At 43.5% G+C, this 21,445-nt stretch overlaps 1 protein-coding gene across 7 annotated transcripts in view; it reads left to right on the top strand.

The window, feature by feature from the left end:
- Positions 1-19,389, top strand: part of PTPRE (protein tyrosine phosphatase receptor type E) — a 95,767-nt gene extending 76,378 nt beyond the window's left edge. For all 7 annotated transcript variants that reach the window (XM_018910515.3, XM_030241227.2, XM_030241226.2 and 4 more), the window contains 11 exons: positions 743-862; positions 1,973-2,133; positions 7,242-7,377; positions 8,136-8,285; positions 9,348-9,441; positions 9,850-9,926; positions 10,974-11,108; positions 12,648-12,773; positions 13,476-13,636; positions 14,294-14,429; positions 15,988-19,389. In XM_018910515.3, coding sequence (XP_018766060.1) covers positions 743-862; positions 1,973-2,133; positions 7,242-7,377; positions 8,136-8,285; positions 9,348-9,441; positions 9,850-9,926; positions 10,974-11,108; positions 12,648-12,773; positions 13,476-13,636; positions 14,294-14,429; positions 15,988-16,062 — 1,371 coding nt within the window. In that variant the 3' untranslated portion in view covers positions 16,063-19,389. The remainder of the gene's footprint in view (positions 1-742; positions 863-1,972; positions 2,134-7,241; positions 7,378-8,135; positions 8,286-9,347; positions 9,442-9,849; positions 9,927-10,973; positions 11,109-12,647; positions 12,774-13,475; positions 13,637-14,293; positions 14,430-15,987) is intronic.
- The last annotated feature ends 2,056 nt before the right edge of the window (positions 19,390-21,445 follow it).

Consider the following 21,445-nt stretch of genomic DNA (forward strand, 5'->3'; position numbering starts at 1 on the left):
GTGATTTTGGCTCTGAAATTCCCTGTCCTAGGCTCTGAAATTCCCTGGGTTTTGTTCTAAGATTCCATGTGTTTGGCTCTGAAGTTCCCGGGGTTTGGCTCTGAAATTCAGTGGTTTTGGTTCTAAAATTTCTTGGGTTTGGTTGTAAAATTCCCTGGGTTTCGTTCCAAGATTCCCCGTGCTTGGCCCTGAGATTCCCTGGGTTTGGTTGTGAAATTCCATGTTTGGTTCTAAAATTCCATGGTTTTGGTTGTGAAATTCCCTTTGGTCGGTTCTGAAATTCAGTGATTTTGGTTCTAAAATTCCCTGGGTTTGTCTCTGAGATTCCCTGGGTTTGTCTCTGAGATTCCCTGGGTTTGTCTCTGAGATTCCCTGGGTTTGTCTCTGAGATTCCCTGAGTTTGGCTCTGAGATTCCCTGAGTTTGGCTCTGAGATTCCCTGGGTTTGGCTCTGAAGTTCCCTGGGTTTGTCTCTGAGATTCCCTGGGTTTGGCTCTGAGATTCCCCGTGCTTGGCACTGAGATTCCCCGTGCTTGGCCCCGAGATTCCCCGTGCTTGGCACTGAGATTCCCTGGTGTCTTGGCCTGCTGAGATTCCCGGTTGGCTTGAGTCCGGTTGGCTCTGAGATTCCCTGGGTTTGGTTGAGTCCCGGTTGGCCTGAGATTCCCGTGCTTGGCCCGAGATCCCTGGTTTGGCGCTGAGATTCCCTGTTTTTGGTGCTGAGATTCCCTGTTTTTGTGCAGGAGAAGTGTTTCCAGTACTGGCCCGACCAGGGCTGCTGGACGTACGGCAGTGTCCGTGTGTCCGTGGAGGACTCCATGGTGCTGGTGGATTACACCGTCCGCAAGTTCTGCGTGCACTCGGTGAGCCCTGGGGGGATCCCAAATGTCCCTGGGGAGGAACTGAGGCTGTTTGGGGAATCAGAATGGCAGAAATTGGGCTGATTTAGCCAAAAACCTCATCATTAATTAGGCTAAATAACTCGGTGGCTGTTGGTTTTGTTATTGTAAATTATCTTTTACCAACTGTTAATCACAAGGATTTTAATAGATTTATAATCCCTTCTGGTTTTAAAACAACCACATCATGATTTAGGCTAAATAACTGGGTGGCTGTTGGCTTTGCTATTGTAAATTTTCTTTTACCAACTGTTAATCACAAGGATTTTAATAGATTTATAATCATTTCTAACTACTTTTAAAACAACTACAAAATGATTTAGGCTAAATAACTATTTGTTGGCTTTTGCTATTATAAATTAACTTTTACCAGTTGCTAATCACAAGGATTTTAATATATTGCTAATCACTTCTAACTCCTTTTAAAACAACTACATAATGATTTAGGCTAAATAACTATGTATTTCTTGGCTTTTGCTGTTATAAATTTACTTTTACCAACTGTTAATCACAAGGATTTTAATATATTTCTAATCACTTCTGTTTTTAAAAGAGCCACATAGTGATTTAGGCTAAATAACTGTGTGATTTTTGGCTTTTGCTGTTGTAAATTAACTTCTACCAACTGTTAATCACAAGGATTTTAATAGATTTATAGTCACTTTTAACTGCTTTTAATATAATAGTTGTGATCTGGCCCCTGTGGAACTTGGATTCTCACAATATCATTTATTAATTATATTTTCATTTATGACCACTGTAATATATTATAATTTTAACTATTATTTAAAATTATTTTATATTATTTTATTATAGTTTTAACTTTTGCAAAATATAGAATATGTGTTATACATTTACCTTTTACAAAAATAGCTATAACTATCAAATAATAACTGATATTCTTGGTTTTGTAACTAACAATAAAAGCAACTCAAACATAACTGTAAAGTAACTAATAACTTCTATATAGTTAAATAACATTTTTTTAAAAAAATCAATAATCATCAACTGCTAAAACCACAAAACCAACGTGAGAAATGAGATGTCAGACTGAGAGTCTGGGTGTCCCTGCAGCTCCAGGAGGGATGCAAAGCTCCAAGGCTGGTGACCCAGCTCCACTTCACCAGCTGGCCGGATTTTGGGGTGCCCTTCACACCTATTGGCATGCTGAAATTCCTGAAAAAAGTCAAGACCTTGAACCCTGCCCATGCTGGGCCCATTGTGGTTCACTGCAGGTATGTGATGTGCTCCTCAGACCATTCTTGTGGCTTGGCCTGGAGTTAGTTATATAAATACAAAAAATGTGTGCATGTTTTTATATATTTTTAAAGATTTTATATCTATTTTATGTGTATTTATATTTATAGCTATATTTACTCATCTATTTCTATTCAAGGGTAAGAATCTGCTGAGTTTTTGAGAGCTGAGAGCAAAACCAATCCCCAAAGCTCTGTCTCTGCTGCCAGTTTAATACTCAAACAGAAGTTGTTGTTCTGCTGTTTGGGTTTTTTCTTTATGAGGGATCTCCATTGTTTGGTATAAAGCTGTTCTCTGTCAGAAAAACAGACTGGTGATAGAAAATCTGTGCCCTTTGCCACCCAGTGCTGCTCTGGGAATTCTTCCCCCACTTCTCCCACAGTCAAATTGCAGTTTTTGAATGGAAATTAGCCATGAAATGCCTGAAAAGTTTGGAAGAAAGACTTGAATTCAAGAGTCTTAAATGCTGCAGTTTTAAAAATGTGCTTCACCCCAGCCCAGAACCAATTCCCACATGTTGGTCACTCACACAGGCAGATCCTGCTGCTGAAATCTTTGATGAAACTAAACCCAAACTCCCAAACTGTTTGAAGAGGGTAACTGCAACCTCTGGAGCAGCTGTAAGCTCAGCCCTGAGCAGGAAGTGGCTTTTCAGGAGCAATTTCCATTGCAGGGTGAGAGGAAAAAGAGCACAAGAGCAGGATGGAAAGGAAAGAAGAGCAGATTTGTCTGTCTGGGCCTTGTTTCTAAGCAAAAAAAATTGTAAATTCCTGTATTTGTAAGGTTGTAAATTCCTCTTTTTCCTTGCTAGAAATACTCCCTGGAAATGTGTGCTAGAGAAAAAGAGGGTGTTTGTCCTGCTGGGGTTCACCTTCTCCCCAGGTGGCATGAATAAAAAACTGAGATGGGAAAAGCAGATTTGAATTGTCTCAGCTGAGAATATTTTATAGCCCTTTGCTGTGTGTGGAGTCTCATGTTGGGCTTGAGCTTTATTTGGCAGCAGCAGGAAATGCTGGGCTTGGTTTCACCAGCAGAAGGAAAGCCAAAAGCAAGGGAAATTCCAAATAATTTCATCAGTGCCTGCAGAGGTTTCAGTGCAAAGGGCCAGCAGAGCACGAGGGGCCCTTGTGTGTCAGGGGGAGAGGGGGAGGAGGACAGAGGTGACACCGAGCTCCCGTCCCACTGCAGGATGTGACACCACTGAGTTGCTGGGAAGAGGAAGGGGAAGCCCATCAGCAGTGAGTAACCATCCATTTTTAGGGAGCCTGTAGGAAAATCTGCCCCAGCCACCCTGGCCAAAAGCTCTGCCGTGAGGTTTGGGAAGTGAATAAAACACAGATGGAGCATTTGGAAGTCAAGGAGTGAACGTGGGGAGTGGCAGGATTTTCTGCTGATTCTTCTGTTCTGTCAGCTTTTAGAAATAGGTTTTTTCAGAAATAGAATATTTTCAGTGGGTTTGAAGAATGGCTGAGTAAGGGATGCCACAAAGCAGGCTGAGGATGGAGACACTCAGGAGGTGCCTGTCCAGGGTGGGGAAGTCACCAGCTTCAGCAGGGATGGAATCCAGAGCTGATCTGGGATCTGAGATGGAACAGGGATGGGCAGGAAGGGATCGTGGCTGGAAAGGGAGTGAGGAGCTGAGCTGGGCTGAAACTCCAGGAGTGAGCAGTGAGGGACCAGTGGGAATGGGGAGGGGAGATCCAGAGGTGGCTTCCAGAGCTGTCAGCAGGGAACAATCTCTTCAGTGGGAATTGAGGTGTTGGGACATGAGGGGGATTCCTTGTGGTGCTGGATGGCTGGAAGGGAGAGGGAAGGGAGTCTCCATCATCCCTCCAGACCTCTGGAACACTGGAGCTCGTGGGTTTTGGTTTCCCTGCTGGTAAAGTGTGTATGGAAATTAAATAATTGTACCATAAATGCAATAACTTTATTTTTCTGGTGTTAATGAAAACCTGATGTTGCCTTGCTGAGAATTGCTTTGTATTTTGAGGCCCTGAGGAGAGGGGAGATGTTCTTTCCGTGTTCCTGGAGGTGTTTGTGGCCACTGCAGCCAAACAAACTGCCCAGAGGTTAAGGGAGAGCTGCTCATGGCTAGTACAGGATGCCGTGCCCTTTTCCTCTGGAAGGAAGAGCTGAAAGTCGCTGGAATTTTGTCATTTCTAACGGTCGTGCTCCCTCTCGTGGCTTTTAGGGATATAAAAAACAAAAAGTGTTCAGGGATGGAAACGTTGGGAAATGTGGAGCTAAAAATTCCTGAAAGAATAATTAGGATTTTATCTTAACCTTTAGAGTTATTATTATAGTTATTTATTTTATCTCAGCCTCATGGAGTTATTATAGAATTATTAGAGATGAATTATTAGAGATGGTCAAGCAGATTTTCTTTTCAAATGTCTTTTTAAATTTAATTCTGATGGCATCAGCTGGGAAGAGCTGGAGTTTTATGCTAAAAACATCCCTCTCTTTTTGCTGTCCTTGTTAAAATGAAAAAGGGGGAGGTTTAGATTGGATATTAGGGAAAAGTTTTCACAGAAAGGTGATAAAGTTCTGGAATGTTCTGCCCAGGGAGGTGGTGGAGTCCCCATCCCTGGGTGTGTTTAACAAAGCCTGGATGTGGCACTGGGTGCCAGGGCTCAGCTGGGGTGCTGGGGCTGGGCTGGACTCGATGATCCTGGAGGTCTCTTCCAGCCCAGTGATTCTGGGAATTGGGTGAATTCCTTCACTGGAAGGGTGACCAGGCATTGGGACTGGCCACAGGGATGGTGGCACCCATCCCTGAGGGATTTAAAAGCCCTGTGGATGTGGCACTTGGGGACACAGGGGGGCAGTTGGACTCAAGGATCTGAGACAGCTTTTCCAGCCTTACCCATTCCATGATTCCATGAGATTTAATGTTTCCCAGGGATTACTTCAGTCCAGTCTGAGCACAAGGCTCACTGCTGCAGCAGTTCCTGCAGGTTTGGGTGATTCCAGGAGGTTTTTGTGTGTTTGTGTCATGGCAAGGGTCCCCTGAACGGGGAGTAATTAGCGCTGACTCCTAATTGCAGAAGGCTGATCCATTGCTTCATTGGGCTATACTATATTTTACTATGCTGTTAAGAAACTTGTAACCTTTACTGAGTGTCCCAGACAGCTTTGACCTCGTTGGTCCATCCCCCCAACCACCACCCAGTGTCCAGTTAACAAACACCCTTTGGTGAGCACTCTCCATAACACATTCCACAGGTGTCACTGTGAGATTTCCTGAAAAATCCCTGTGCCAGGGTGTTTATCCTGAGAAGCCCCAGAAAAGAAATGTAAACAATAATTATCTGATTGCTTGGAGTGTGGTCTGGAGATGGTTACCAACAGGCTGCTCTCATGTGAGTTGTTTCTATTTGATGACCAGTCTTGGTCCAGCTGTGTCAGGCTCAGAGAGTCACAGGATTTTCATTACTCATTCTTTTCTAGCCTTCTGATGTCTCCTTTCTTCTATTCTTTTAGTATAGTTTTAGTGTATAATTTTCTTTTATTACAATATATATCATAAAATAATAAATGAACCTTCTGAAACATGGAGTCAAGATTCTCATCTCTTCCCTCATCCTGGAGACCCTCAAACACCACCACACACACGTGCCCAACAACAGGTGCAGCAAGTTGGGGATGAGAATTGTTCTAATTCTATAGTTTTAGAATTCTGTAGTGTGGTGGTGTTCACAGAGGTCTCAGGATGAGGGAAGGGATGAAAATGTTGACTCTATGTTTTAGAAGGCTTGATTTATTATTTTATGGTATATATTATACTAAAAGAATAGAAGAAAGGATTTCATCAGAAGGCTTGCAAGCAAGGAGAAAGAATGGAATGAGAACAAAATCCTGTGTCTGACCAGAGAGAGGCACAGCTGGACTGGGATTGGCCATCCATTAAAAACAACCACATGGACCAATCCCAGATCCACCTGCTGCATCCCACAGCAGCAGAGAATCATTGTTTACAGTTTGTTCCTGAGGCCTTTCAGCTTCTCAGGAGAAAAAAATCCTAAGGGAAGGATTTTTCATAAAACTTGTCTGTGACATTATAGTTTTGGTATATAATTTTCTTTTAATACAATATATATCATAAAATAATAAATCAGCCTTCTGAAATGTGGAGTCAAGATTCTCATCTCTGCTCTGGTCCTGGGGACCCTCAGTCATCACCCCCCCACACACACGTGCCCAACAACAGGTGCAGCAAGTTGGGGATGAGAATTGTTCTAATTCTATAGCTTTATAATTCTATAGTTATAGTATATAATTTTCTCTTAATATATCATAAAACAATAAGTCAGCCTCCTGAAACGTGGAGTTAAGATTCTCATCTCTGCCCTGGTCCTGGGGACCCTCAGTAATCACCCCCCACACACATACACGTGCCCAAGAACAGGTGCAGCAAGGGGAGATGAGAATTGTTCTAATTCTATAGTTTCAGTATATAATTTTCTTTTAATATATCATAAAATAATAAATTAACCTTCTGAAACATGGAGTCAAGATTCTCATCTCTGCCCTGCTCCTGGGGACCCTCAGTCACCCACACACACGTGCCCAACAACAGGTGCAGCAAGGGGAGATGAGAATTGTTCTAGTTCTATAGTTTTAGTATATCATTTTCTTTTAATACATCATAAAACAATAACTCAGCCTCCTGAAACGTGGAGTCCAGATTCTCATCTCTGCCCTGGTCCTGGGGACCCTCAGTCACCGCCCCACACACACGTGCCCAACAACAGGTGCAGCAAGGGGAGATGAGAATTGTTCTAATTCTATATCTTTATAATTCTATAGCTTTAGTGTATAGCTTTCTTTTAATATATCATAAAATAATAAATTACCCTTCTGAAACGTAGAGTCAGGATTCTCATCTCTGCCCTGCTCCTGTGTGTGTGGGGGACCCTCAGTCACCCCAGACACACACATGTCCAACAGCAGGTGCAGCAAGGGGAGATGAGAATGGTTCCAGTTCATTGTTCTGAGCTCTCACAGCTGCTCCCAAAGATGCTGTGCTGTGAGAGGAGCGTGTCGGGGTGCAGGGCTGTGCTGAGCAGGTGTTTGTTCCCCCCAGCGCGGGCGTGGGGCGCACGGGCACCTTCATCGTCATCGACGCCATCATGGACATGATGCACGCCGAGCACAGGGTGGATGTCTTCGACTTCGTCTGCAGGATCCGCAACCAGCGGCCCCAGATGGTGCAGACTGATGTGAGTGCTCTCCAGCACCTGGGATCCCAGCTTTTCCTGGGCACAGGAGGAAGGGCTGCTGTGCTCCCACTCCCTTGTAGCTCAGTGCTGTTGGACAGTTGGGACACTGGGGCTGGGAGCAGCCTGGGATTAGTGGGAGGTGTCCCTGCCATGGCAGGGGGGGGCACTGGGTGGGATTTAAGGTCCTTCCACCCCAAATCATTCTGGGATTCTCTAATTCAAAAATGCACAAAGCTCAGTGAAGGATGTGGGGTGGGGCAGAAGATAAAGGTGGAGAAGACCACTGTGAAACACTTGATTTTTAGGAGTCATTTCCAGGTTTTCCCATGCACACAAGAGTGGAATGTCAGAGAATATGAGTGGGAATGTGAGCAAAGAGGAAAACTCTGGTTTAGCATAATCATTTCTAATTATTATGTTAATAATTAAAGATTGTCACCAAACAGTGACAAGACAAGGAGCAGGTTTTGAAGTTAAATGGGATATTGGGAATTAGGAATTGCTCCCTGTGAGGGTGAGGAGGGGCTGGATGGAATTCCCAGAGCAGCTGGGGCTGCCCCTGGATCCCTGGCAGTGCCCAAGGCCAGGTTGGACACTGGGGCTGGGAGCACCTGGGACAGTGGGAGGTGTCCCTGCCATGGCTGGGGTGGCACTGGGTGGGATTTAAGGTCCTTTCCAAGCAAAACCATTCTGTGATTTTTAAACAAGTGCCAGAATTCCTCATTTCCCTCCTTCCTCCTCCTCTCTGTCCCTTCCAGATGCAATATTCCTTCATTTACCAAGCCTTACTCGAGTACTACCTCTATGGTGACACAGAGCTGGATGTGTCATCCCTGGAAAAACACCTCCAGACTTCCCAAAATGCAGCTCCAAACCTGGTCAAAATAGGCCTGGAAGAGGAATTTAAAGTAAGTATGGAAATCTTTCCCATAGGATTTCCAGGATGTAAGCCAGGAGGATGAGAGTGTAACCTTCAAGGTGCCTCAGAGGGAAGGAGTTGTTTTATTTGGTGGTTGTTGTGAATGGGGCCTTGCTGAACATCCTGTTCCATAAATTCAGATTTTAATCTCACTCCCTCATTCAGAGCTCTGTCATTCCGTGGCCTTTCCCTAAATGCTTTTTGTTTGTTTATAAAAGAAAAGTGAAGTGGTTCTCTGAGTGGGGTGCAGTTGCCAGATCAGATAATGCTGGAAGAGGAAACTGGATTAGGTGCTCCCAATCTGCATCCCAGTGGGATGGTTAACTCTGAGGTATCTGACAACAGGGAATGTACAGGGCTGGAGAAAAACCTCAAAAAATTCCAAAAAAACCCCATTTCTTATCAGTGGAGAAACCCCAGCTGAAGAAAACCACACTGGCTGTTTGTGATCATTGTTTAAATTATTTCAGTTCCCTGAAGGAATGGTTAGAATTTTTTTATGATTTTCCTTATGGTATAATATTTATTTTCTATATAGGTTTAAAGTTTTAATTGCCATCTGGGTGTTAACTGGAGTTCTCCCTTTGCTTTAAAGGACTAATTTAACCAGAAATTGGGAACTGGGTAGAAAAAAATGATGTAAAAATAAGTTTGATGATAGAGCAACAAGTTCCAAAATGAACAGTATTGAGGGAAGGAAGATTAGATGGGATAGTGGGAAGGAATTTTTGGCTGGGAGGGTGGGCAGGCCCTGGCACAGGGTGCCCAGAGCAGCTGGGGCTGCCCCTGGATCCCCTTGGACACCCCTGGAGGTGCCCAAGGCCAGGCTGGGACAGTGGGAGGTGTCCCTGCCATGGCACTGGATGGGATTTAAAGCCCCTTCCAACCCAACCCATCCTGGGTGCTGTGACTGTTGTTCCTTCTCAGTTTCTATAGCCAGGAGAGTGCAGTGCCTGCAGGCTCCCTGTGAGTGGGGCAGGGTTTGCAGCCCACCCAGAGCCCTGGCATGCAGGATGTGCTGGCCCTGGTGCTCACCCCTTGCTCTCTGCAGAAGCTGACCAACGTGCGCATCATGAAGGAGAACATGAGGACTGGCAACCTCCCGGCCAACATGAAGAAAGCAAGAGTCATCCAGATCATCCCCTGTAAGAGCCCAGCTCCTCCTCTCCAGGGAAAGCCAGGAATCCCTGGCTGGGAGCACACACTCTGCTGGCAGAGCACAGCTCCCCTTACAAACTGCCACTGTAAAGATTCAGTGATTTGGGTTTTACTGAATCACCCCAGAATCTGTTACAGCCAGGGATTTTGAATTAAATATCTCAGCAGTTTCACCTGCTAAACCACCCCTTCCCCCTTTTCTGTGTGATGCCATGCACGGTCTGGGCAGCACTGGAATGTTTGCACCTGAAAATGAAGATTTCACAAAAAAGATTGGGTGGGGTTTGTTCTTCCGTGGGCAGTTGGCAAAAGTAAGACAGGACTCAAAATTAAGACCAGACTTTTTTTACTGGACTCAAAACTAAAGCCCAGGCTTTTTAAAATTTTTTTTCCAGATGATTTTAACAGAGTGATTCTGTCCATGAAAAGAGGGCAGGAGTACACAGACTACATCAATGCCTCCTTCATAGATGTAAGTATACAACATTTTCATGCCTTTCCTCTTCAAATCAGAGATCTTGCTGCTGCTGAGAGGTCTTTTTAAAGAGGCACAATCAGCTTGGCTTGCAAAGAACATGAGCTTTGTTTGTGGGAGTTTCCAAATGCATTTCTTATCTGGTGTTTTTAATTTCAGTTTAAATGGTTGTGCAATTTAAACCTTGTTGTTAGATTTGTAAACCAAACCTTTTATTCAGTTCTGACCAAACAAATCAGCTGCACAATTACAGCTGATTTGTGATTCCACTATCTGGGTCAGGTTAACAGGTGTAAATATTTGCTTTTCTGAGAAACAGAGAAGTCAGTGTAGGGCACAGGCAAAGCTGTGACAGTGTTTGGCAGCCAGGCTTTACTTGGGCAGAGCTGGATGAATTCCAGGCTTTCTTCCCAGCTTCCTGTTGGAAGCTGAGCACGGGATTGTGCCTTGTTTTTGCTGAAATATGAGAATTAATCATGTCCTTGAGCAGTGAAACCACGTTAGTGACTGAGGGTTGTGGATTCCACACAGATCCCACCTGCCTGGGAATAAGGAGAGGCTGGATGTGGCCTCAGAGCCTTGGGGTTGGGACACAGGTTGGACTGGATGGTCTCTGAGGTCTTTTCCAGCCTCATTGATTCTGTGAAATTAAACTGGACCTCAAAACTTGAGGCAGAAATTCATTCTAGAGGAAAGCTGGGAGCTGCTGTTGTGCTGATCTTGTGAAATGTGCTCCTGCACATCTCATCCCCTCAGCCACGACTGGAGAATTTCCCCTGAGCATCCTGAATTTGGGGGAGATTTTAGAACCTTGGCAAAGCTCTCTCAGCCCATCGAGTCCAACCATCCCCCAAGTGCCACCTCCACAGGGCTTTAAATCCCTCCAGAAGGGAGACTCACTGACCTTTTTGAGGGGAAGTTCCCCCAGTACCCAACTCCACCTTCCCTGGTGCAGCCTGGGGCCGTTCCCTGGGGGAGAAGCCCCGGTTAAGCCGTGGTGTCCCCGTGTCCCTGTCCCCTGGGTGACCCCCTCTCTTCCCACAGGGCTACCGGCAGAAGGATTATTTCATTGCCACCCAGGGCCCCCTCCCTCACACGGTGGAGGATTTCTGGAGGATGGTGTGGGAGTGGAAGTGCCACACCATCGTGATGCTCACCGAGGTCCAGGAGAGGGAGCAGGTACGTGGGAGATGGGTTTGGAGAGCTCTCACAGCCTGGCAGAGGGCTCACACAGGGTGCAGACCTTGAGGTGAGAAATGCTGACTTAGAAACGCCATGGAGCAGGACAGGCATTGCTGAGAGAGAAATGGAAATAGAAACAAGTTTCAAAAGAAGTCCTTGCCAATAAGACTGGATACTTTGGAGAAACAGAACCATGGAAGGTGCATTGTAGTGGGAGCCACTGTTGCAGTTGAGATGGAGACAATACAAAGCAACACACTCCATTTTCAGAAGGCTTCAAATTGGTTTTATTTTAGCATTTTTATTCTAGCAAACTGTTTTTATTCTAGCATGCTCTTTATACATTCTTACAAAACTCCTAAGTTTACCCATTGGCCAGGAAAGACAAAGTGCTCATTGGAACAGAGCTGCAGGTTTCTCTTATTTCTCCTTCTTCCTTTCTTGGTTTTTATGTCAACACCCTTGGTAGGAAATTCTTTCAGTGAACACGGATCAAACTTCTCCTGGCTCTCAGAAGTCACTGTAAAACCTCTTCCACAAGAGGGGTAATTTTAAATTGGCTTTAAGGCATTTCCAGCATGGTGGGGCCAAAGCTGATGGGCCAGGAAACCCTTATAATGCATTGTAATTAGGAAATAGCTTCTGCTTGTGGTGGTGTGAATTACAACATCTGTATTATCTCACCCTTCACACAAGACTGAAAATGGAATCAAAGTTTTTGAAAGGCCTCCCAGTTGCCCCATGGCTGGGTCAGAAAAGGGTCTGGTCTGACACGTGCCCACCCTGCAGCCCCACACTTCCCCCTCCCACCTGCAAACCACCAGCAGCAATACTGGAGAAACTATTTCTTTTTTTGCCTAAAAATTCCAGCAATCTCAATTTTTCTTGGTTTTTCCGAAAAGGAGCACTTGCTTCACTCTCTGGTGTGAGGCAGTGTTGCTGCTTTTTCTTGGAATTGTCAGGAAACACCAAAAACCTGCAGAATATTGTGATTTTTAAAAGCTTCCAGTTTGCTTTAAGGGGTGCCTGACACGAGACAGAGTTTTGGGATTTGGGAATAAACTTTTGTGTGAACTTTTATCCCATTTGTCCCAGTGAAAGCTCCTGTTGCTCATTCTGAGCTTGTCCTAATTTGATTAAAATATGAGAATTAATTGATAATTTGATTTAAATATGAGCATAAATGTCATTAATTAATTAAAGAGTCCTGTGCTGACACTTGAAAATTCTGGGTTCAACAAGGGTGTTGTGAAAAGCTTTTTCTTGGTGGTTTTGGGAGTTTTTTAACAACATTACCTTGCTTTCAGGAACTCCATTTATTATTCTACTCTGTTTTAAAGCAATATTTGCTATCTGGGCCTCCTGAGCCTTTTTCATCATGATGATTTCCATTCAAGAAATATTTCATCACCGTATTCTTAGTGTTTGAACACCCTTATTGTGCTGGATGTCACTTCTTATGCCAGAGATTCATGCCGATGTAGATAACTGGGGAAAATAAATCCAGGAATATTTGCAATTCTCTGGATTCTGCAGGAAAAATGCTGCCAGTACTGGCCATCAGAGGGCTCTGTGACTCACGGAGAGATCACGGTGGAAATCAAGAGTGACAGCCTGATGGATGCCATCAGCGTGAGGGACTTCCTGGTCACCTATAATCCGGTAATTCTTTACAATTCCAGCGGTTTTGGGGTTTTTTTTTTTCCCCCATCAGAAGGCATTTACAAATCTGGTTATGTATCTTAAATTCTGGGATTTCTGTCTAAACTCAAATGTGGTTAATCCAAAGCTGGCATTAAAAGGAAGCTTATAGGAAATAATTTTGCTTTAAGTCCCTGAAAATTCTGATCAGTGAAACAGGTGGCTGCAAAATGGGGGGTGGGTTTGGGGTTTTTTTTAACTGTTTTGTTGTTGCTGTTATTTCTAGATTTTTCTGCCATCTCCCACATGGGTATTAAAGAAAATTTGATTCAAGATTTTTCACAACATTTGGGTTTGGGTTGGAAGGGGCCTTAAAACTCATCTCACTCCACCCCTGCCACAGGCAGGGACCCCTCCCGCTGTCCCAGGTTTTTCCAAGCCCTGTCCAACCTGGCCTTGGGCACTTCCAGTGACTCCTAAATCCTTCCCAGAGGGAACAGCTGTGCAAAGCAAAGGAAAATTGTAGGGGGAAATTATCAGAAACAGAGCTGCCAGGATAGAATCATGGAATGTCACTGGGAATGAAATCACCAAGGTCCTTTATATGGTGAGGACCAGGTTGCAAATTCTGCAGTGCAAAATTGCTGCTGCAGACGTTCCAGGCAGGAATTGTGTTTGCACCTGGGAGTGACGAGTGGCTGAAGGGTTTTTTCCTGCTGGCAGAGCAACCAGGAGAAGCAGAGCAGGCTGGTCAGGCAGTTCCACTTCCACGGGTGGCCGGAGATCGGGATTCCTGCCGAAGGGAAGGGCATGATCGACCTCATTGCAGCTGTGCAGAAGCAGCAGCAGCAGACAGGGAACCACCCCATCACTGTGCACTGCAGGTGAGCCCCCTCTGCACCTCAGCCTGGCTGCTCTGTGCCCCTGGCCTTCCTCTTTTCTGGGGATTTTTGGAGTTTTGAGTTAAGAGACACAAACTCTGAATTGTTTTAGATGATGCCATTTATTTTTTATTTTCTGCACAGAGAGGGAGGGTGAGCTCGGCTCACATCTTCACTGCATGGCTCAGAAGGTCACAAGACCCTGAGTTACAAGACCTTTTAAGGATTTATTGACCAATAAAACACTGCCAACAAGGATATGTTTGGTTTTTGACCCAATCCTTAAATATTTCATCTTAAGGACCCGTGCTGCAGTGTGAGCTTTCTTAGCCAATCCTGTTATGGCCCACAAACCCACAGAGCTGCATTCTGAACTCCTTGTTCACCTCTGGAACTACTTTTATTTCTTCTATATTTTAAACTCTAAAACTCTAAACTTTCTTTTACTTGGTTTAACACGTCTCTGCTTTAAATTATAAATCCACATTCTCACTTCCAGCACCTGAGTTTGGGAGCCTTTTCCAAGGTCTCAAATCCTGTGTTTAATTCTAAGTTTTGGTTTACAGGCCCAAAGTTCTGAGAGTTCCCTGCATTTCAGATTCCAATGCTCTTTTCCCATTTTTACCCCATTCATGGCAAAAAACTGTGTTTTCTTTGCAGTGCTGGAGCAGGGAGAACAGGAACCTTCATAGCCCTGAGCAACATCCTGGAACGGGTCAAGGCTGAGGGGCTCCTGGACGTGTTCCAGGCTGTGAAGAGCTTGAGGCTGCAGAGGCCACACATGGTGCAAACACTGGTATGGCATTTAGCAGGCCTTTGGAAGGGAGTTCTGAGTGTAAATATCCTTGGCAAAGGAGAATAAAAGGGGTTTTGCAGGGTGGCATAAATGATGTGTGGTGGATGTGTGTGTACAAGGCATAATCAGGGTTTTACAGGGGTTTTAGAGCATGTCTAAAATACAGTTTGGTTAAATTTTCTCTGACTTTTAGGAACTTGAGGCAGTGAAATTAAATGTATTTTGAGTGTTGCAGGTGATAAAATGTATTAAGTAAATGGCTTTTGAGCTGTTTATCAGTTGTTCTTTCTTACCTTAAAATGTCTGGGCATAAATTGGAATCATGGAACGGTTTGGGTTGGAAGGGACCTTAAAGCTCATCCCATTCCCATCCCTGCCATGGCAGGGACACCTTCCACTGTCCCAGGCTGCTCCAAGCCCCATCCAACCTGGCCTTGGACACTCCCAGGGATGACGAAATCCTTGGAAATATCTCTGACTTGTTTAAAATCTTTAAAGTTTTCCTTCAAGTCAGCTACAGCTACTATTTGAAGCTTAGTCCAGATGCTTTTCCTTATTGAGAAACCATAAAAAAGTTTTTTGAGACTTTTCTGAACTTGAAAATACATAAAAATATTGATATTTTTGATTTCTATAGCAGCTTCCATTCAGCAATCTGAAACCTCTTCAGAAACAATTACCTCCAACCCTTTTTCCAGGGGGATGTTCTCTCCATCCCACAGATAGGAAGAAAGGGGATGAAGAAATGGAATTGGTTATCCATGGTCAGGCTGAGACAGGGAGGGGATACTGGGAAGGAATTCCTGCCTGGGAGGGTGGGGAGGGGCTGGGATGGAATTCCCAGAGCAGCTGGGGAATTTCTTCCCACAGCTGCTGAAGGAAAGGGATGTTTTATCAATAATCTGAATTTAGGGTTTCCCACATCCCCCACTGGTTCTGTCAGGCCGGTATCCAGAGTGAGAAGAACTGAGTGAAATTAATTCTTAGGCTCCAGAATGAGCCTGATTGTCATGTTTTATATTATTTGCTAAAGAAATCCTTCCCTGGGAGGGTGCTGGGCTGGCACAGGGTGCCCAGAGCAGCTGGGGCTGCCCCTGGATCCCTGGCAGTGCCCAAGGCCAGGCTGGACCCTGGGGCTGGGAGCACCTGGGACAGGGGAAGGTGGCAGGGGTGGCACTGGGTGGATTTAAGGTCCTTTCCAACCCAAACCATGCTGGGATTTTCTGATTCCCTGATTATCCCTGGGCAGTGCTCAGGAGTTTCTGCTGTGAGCAGCTGGGTTTAAATCAAAAGCCAGGCCTAAGAACTGACTCAGTTTAAGATGCATCTCTGAAAAAGCTCAAGAAATCATTTGAACCAGAGAGCCAGGATCAGCCTCTGTCTGAGCAAAGGAAATAAACCATTGGTTTTATTTAAAATAATAACCAGAAATCAGAACAGACCAGTCCCCAGCTACTGGTCCCACTTAGGATATATTGAATTGACCACTGGGATTTGCAGAATTTGGGTTTTTAGTGTAACCAAAAGCACATTTTGATCTCTTTTCCTTGTTTTCCAGGAACAGTATGAATTCTGCTACAGAGTGGTACAAGATTTCATCGACATCTTTTCAGATTATGCTAATTTCAAATGAGAATTCTGCCTTATTTTTTAATTTGTCTGTATAAATAGTTGTATATTATGTTAATTTATTCTATGTCACTTGGATTGTTGACTGAACTGTAAATACAACGTTGTGCTGGCTCTAAAAGTTGCATTTGCTGTATAAAGTTGTTTCTTAAATATAAATACCTTCTAAAGTAAAGTATAATGTTCCTATACTGTATAGCACTGTAAGATGGGATAGAAATCTTTATTCTAAATAACAAAAAATTAATTATTGGAGTTTTTTTTTCCTTTGAATTTTGCCACTCATAAATATTTATCAATAATGTTATCTCCCAATTCTTGAATTTTTTGACAGGTGATTTACAGTTCATCCTAAACCAGGGAATTTGGGTGCACATGTTTAAACATATTTTGTTCACCAGGAAAATATTTTCACCATGAAAACAGATATTTATTTTTTCCAGGCTGTTTTGAAGAGCTTCCAGGTTTTGTTGGATTTTGAGTCTTACTCTCCACAGGAAAAAAAATCAGTAGAAATACAGATTTGAATTTTTGAATTAACAGAATTTTCAAAGCCCTGTTCATTTGGTTTTTGCCCAAATAATGTTTAAGTCAACTTAGAAAGGCAATAATGTGATTTTTAGAATATTTTGCATATTTGAAAAGTCTATTTTGCAGCACCTGAACTTGTCTACTTGAAGGGAAAGGCCAGAAATTAAGTTAAAAGCATCTCTTCTTTATAAACCTGCGTAATTTCCCACTTCTTTAAAATAAGAGATGAACTCTTATTCCTTGATTTGACTCAGCAGGATAATTAAGAGGTAAAATTTGGAAAAACCATTTTATGAACAGTTCAATGCCAGGAATATTGAGTATTGCAGCAAAAGTTCCTCCAGGTTCTTACCCTCCCAGAAATGTTATCAAAAAAGGTTTTTTCCTAAGGGGTTTAGGTTGTGTACAGAGATATATTTTTATTGAAAGTACTACTGAGAAGAGAATTGGTGACAGAAACTATAAAAGTTTTTATTACAGCCCTGACCAGAGGCTGGAAAATCCCCAAAATCACAGGGCTCCCGAATGTTGAATGATTACCAAATTTATCTCTCCCACTCTTCCAAAAGCATCTCTGACTTACTGAGCACACAGGGGTGAATCTGTAATTAATTAAATAACAAATGTGCAGCAGTTCTGTCTCGTCCAGCAGGGCTTTGGCCATGCAGCATCAAATTCAAACAAGCAGCTGAACCTGAGCTTTCCTTGCTGTTCTTGCACTATTTTATCCCATTCCAGTAGAATCTCCTTGCACCTTGGAGCAGTGCAAGGGGATGGGAAGGTGTCCCTTGGTCTCCTTCCATGCCAGCCTGGCTGGGAAAGGTTTGGGACAGGAATTCCTGAGTCCCCACAGTGCCATTGGCTGTTCTTGTCTTCCCAGGGCTGCACTCCTGTATTTATTTGTGCAGTAAATGATGCACTTCAGGAACGAGAGTGGTCCGAGACAAAACCTCGCTCGTGAGTCTCTGTGAGAGGAAACACTCAGGCTGGGTGCTGAAAGGGGAGCTGAGGAAGAGCATGTTCCTGATACTCCATCCAAATGGAAAGAGCCAGAATAAATTCAGCCTGGAGATGAGACAAGGGGGTTCATCTCATTCATAGCACAGCAGGACTCCCAAGGGCTGGGGAACGATGCAAAGGAATTCCCATGTTCTGATCCTGATGTCAGGATCTTTCCGACCATTTAGCCCACATTTGAATAATAATTTGTCAGAGTTTGGGGTCCCTGAGGTAAAAACTTGGGGTGAGTTGTCCGTGAGGTCAATCTCAGTGCAGGGAGACTCCAGAAGGTTGGAAAATAATGCAAAGGAATTCCCATTTTCTGATCCTGATGTCAGGATCTTTCCAACCATTTAGGGGGCTTTTTAATAATAATAATAATAATTTGTCTCTTAGGCAGATTTTGTGATCCCTGAGGTAAAAAGTGGGGTTGAGTTGTCTCATGAGGTCAATCTCATTGCGAGGAGACTCCAAAAAATTGGAAAATAATGCAAAGGAATTCCCATTTTCTGATCCTGATGTCAGGATCTTTCCAACCATTTAGGGGGCATTTAAATAATAATAATAATAATAATAATAATTATAATAATAATAATTTGTCTGTTGGGCAGATTTGTAGGTCCCTTTGGTGGAAACTGGGGTTGTCTCCTGAAGTCAGTCTCAGTGCAGGGAGATCCAAAAGGTTGGAAAAGGAAGGAATTCCCATGTTATGATCCTCCTGTCAGGATCTTTCTGACCCTTTAGCCAGTATTTGAACAATAATCGTTTGTGTGTTGGGCAGATTTTGGGGCCCCTGAGGTAAAACCTGGGGTTGAGTTGGCCACGAGGTCGATCTCAGTGCAGCAGTGATGGGGTGTGAGGGTGTGGGGGTCCCACAGCCCCCAGGAGCTGCAGCACAACTCCCACAGAGTTCCCAAAGGTCTCCTTCCAACCAGGAGCAGGATGGAGTTCAGCTGGAACGCCAAATCCTCGGTGGGTACTCGGATTTCAGTTGATAACCAGATTGAGATATGGAGGAGGAAAGAGAAATGCCTAAAACAGAATTCAGGGCTCCCAGCTGAAGCTCCATGAAGGTTTTTGTGGAATTTGAAGAGCTGCCTTGGCAGTCCCCGTGTGTGCTGGCTGCCTGGGGCTCTGGGGAGGGTCTGGCTGGATTGGAATTTTCCTTTGACTCTCCCTCTGTTGCGTGGAATTCCTTGAAAAGGCCAAATAGTTGGATTGGAAGTGTCCTTCTGATCTGTCTGTGTTTTGGTCACTGTGTGACTTGGACTGTTCATGTGTTCAGAAGGTCCCAGCTCAGCTCGGCTGGGAAGCGTTCGCTTCCCAACGCCCTCATCCCGCCATCCATGGATGCCGTGGATCCCCAGAGCAATCCCTTAATGCTTGGCTGACTTGGGCCTTAATGAAGAATGCATACTGTAATTAGCAGTGTTTTTTAGGCTATTTTTATGTATTTTTTAGACTTTTCAAATGAGCCTGACCACCCCGTGTTCAGTCTTTTGAAATGTTTGCCTTTCCCTTGTCCCATTTTTTCATGTAAAGTTACTGGAACTTTTCTGTATAACCAAAATGTATTTAATTTGTCAAATCTTTATAATATATGTATGTATTATACAGTTTCAGCTCTTATTATTTTCTTTTCTTACATTTCTAATTTGATCTTGCTGTGTTTTTAATGCCGGTGAATGTGGCTGAATTATTTGTATATGCAAATTGCAAGATCTAATACATTCTGATGCAAGAACAAAAGCTTCCTTTTTATTCTCCACCTGCATTATTTCCTTTAAATCTTTTAATTTCATTCCTGTGTTGTGCGTTCATTTGAATTAAGCATTCTAAAATAGTTTAAATCCATTATCTAGATAAGTAATTTTTCACTGCTTATCTGCAGCTGTCTGGGAGTAAAATTTTGATTTATTTTGGTGACTGAACGTGCATATAAAGGGTATAGAAACTCATGGAAGCAGTTGGAATCCAGGTCTTCCCAAACTGTCTGGATAAGTAAGATCTGATGAAATAAATATAGTAAAATTTAAAATAGTAAATATAGTAAATAATAAAAAATAGTAAAATAGTAAATTTTTATATTAAGTAAAATAATCCTGTGGTAAACTGTGGTGTCATACTAAGATTAGAACAGAATCTAAACTTCCAGCTGTGTCCCCAATGATGAATTGAAAGTTCACTTTAATTAACAGCAATTTCTTAATTCATTTTGACAGGTTTTGCATTGGACATCTTGCTAAAATTAACCCTGAAGGCCCCACTGCTGTAACAAGGGGGGGAGGTGTGTGTAAAGCAGGAGTAGCTGCTCAGGGGTTCCACACTAATGGCAAATCAAATAGGATTTCAGGCAGCCTGATCTCTGTTTGACCCTTTTCTGTCTCCCCTGCTCCACGTTTGGGAGATGCCTCTTCAGGGGAGGTAATTTTAGGATTTTTATTTTCCACAGTTGTTGGGAAGAACTTTTCTGCATGTCCTTCCTGGGCACTGTTCTGACATTGGCAGGATGGGAGGAAATGGCCTCAAATTGTGCCAGAAAAGGTTTGGAAATGAACATTTCTTCTTGGGAAGGGTTTTAAAGCATTGGGAAAATGCTTGGGGCAGTGGTGGAGCCCCATCCTTGGAATGTTCAAATCTGTGTGGATGTGGCATGGAGGACACGGGCTGGTGGTGAACTGGTTGGTGGTTGGATTTGATCATCTTTTCCAAACCTAACAAATCTGATTCTAATTTGCCATTGCATGTAAAAGCTGTTAATTTTTTAAATTACTCCAGAGGAGCTGATAAAATATTTTCTGTGATTGGGTGATGTACTTTTATGCAGCTTGTGTGACCACTGGGAGGTAACTGTGTGTGAGGACAGGCAGGTGTGCTCTCAGAAAACAGAAGAACCTCAAATATTTATCAGTTATTAATTAATTGTTGGTTAATTTAAATAAATAGTGATAATTGTACTAGCTGATCACATAACAAGCATGGATATTTCTGTACTCTGGTGGTGATACAGTTGGTTTTCTCCTACTTTTGAACATTACAAAAAAGATACATAAAGACCTGGTTCCTTATCTGGTTGTGTTTTTAGAAACTCAACTTTTAGGGAAAAAATGCAATTTAATTGTAAACTGCCCATGAAATATATATAGTTTAATGGGATATTTAAACAGTGTAAACTAAGGCAGATCACAGAGGTGTTTGCTCTGCACAAATGTCAAGCTCTGTTTTGCCTGATGCAGAAATTGTTGAATTGAGAATTTTCCAGGCCACTGAACTTCCCGGGGAGTGTTCTTCATCTGAGGAATTAAAGGATTAGGATGTAATTTAGATCTTCTGGTGAGAGCTTCCTTCTAATGACTTTTATCCAGCATTTGCTGTGCTGCTTTGCACAGAGGAGGGGAATTACTCAGTCATTAATCGAGTTGACACCTTGCCAGGGAAGTTCTTCGTGCAAAGAATCCTTTTCACCTGTTTCCATTCATGAGAAACAGCTCCAGCATTTTCCTGAATTTTCCTGAACTCCAACTATCCATAAGCATGGAAGAGAAGATCCAAGCTGGGATTTCTCACCAGCTGGGTGGAAAAAAAGCAAGGAAAGCTCTCCCAGGTGGGAAAAGCTTCAGGAGGAATTATTGAGTGTGGGATTTTCTAGTTGTTTTTTTTAATAGAAATTTGTCCTTCCAAAACCTGAAGGGAAACTGTGGAAAAGATGGAGAGGGAATGGTTATGAGAGCATAGAGTACCAGAGAGAGATGGGATTTTGGGAAGGAATTTTTGGCTGGCAGGGTGGGCAGGCCCTGGCACAGGGTGCCCAGAGCAGCTGGGGCTGCCCCTGGATCCCTGGCAGTGCCCAAGGCCAG

The sequence above is a fragment of the Serinus canaria genome, chromosome 6, assembly GCF_022539315.1.
Source record: "Serinus canaria isolate serCan28SL12 chromosome 6, serCan2020, whole genome shotgun sequence".
NCBI lineage: Eukaryota > Metazoa > Chordata > Aves > Passeriformes > Fringillidae > Serinus > Serinus canaria.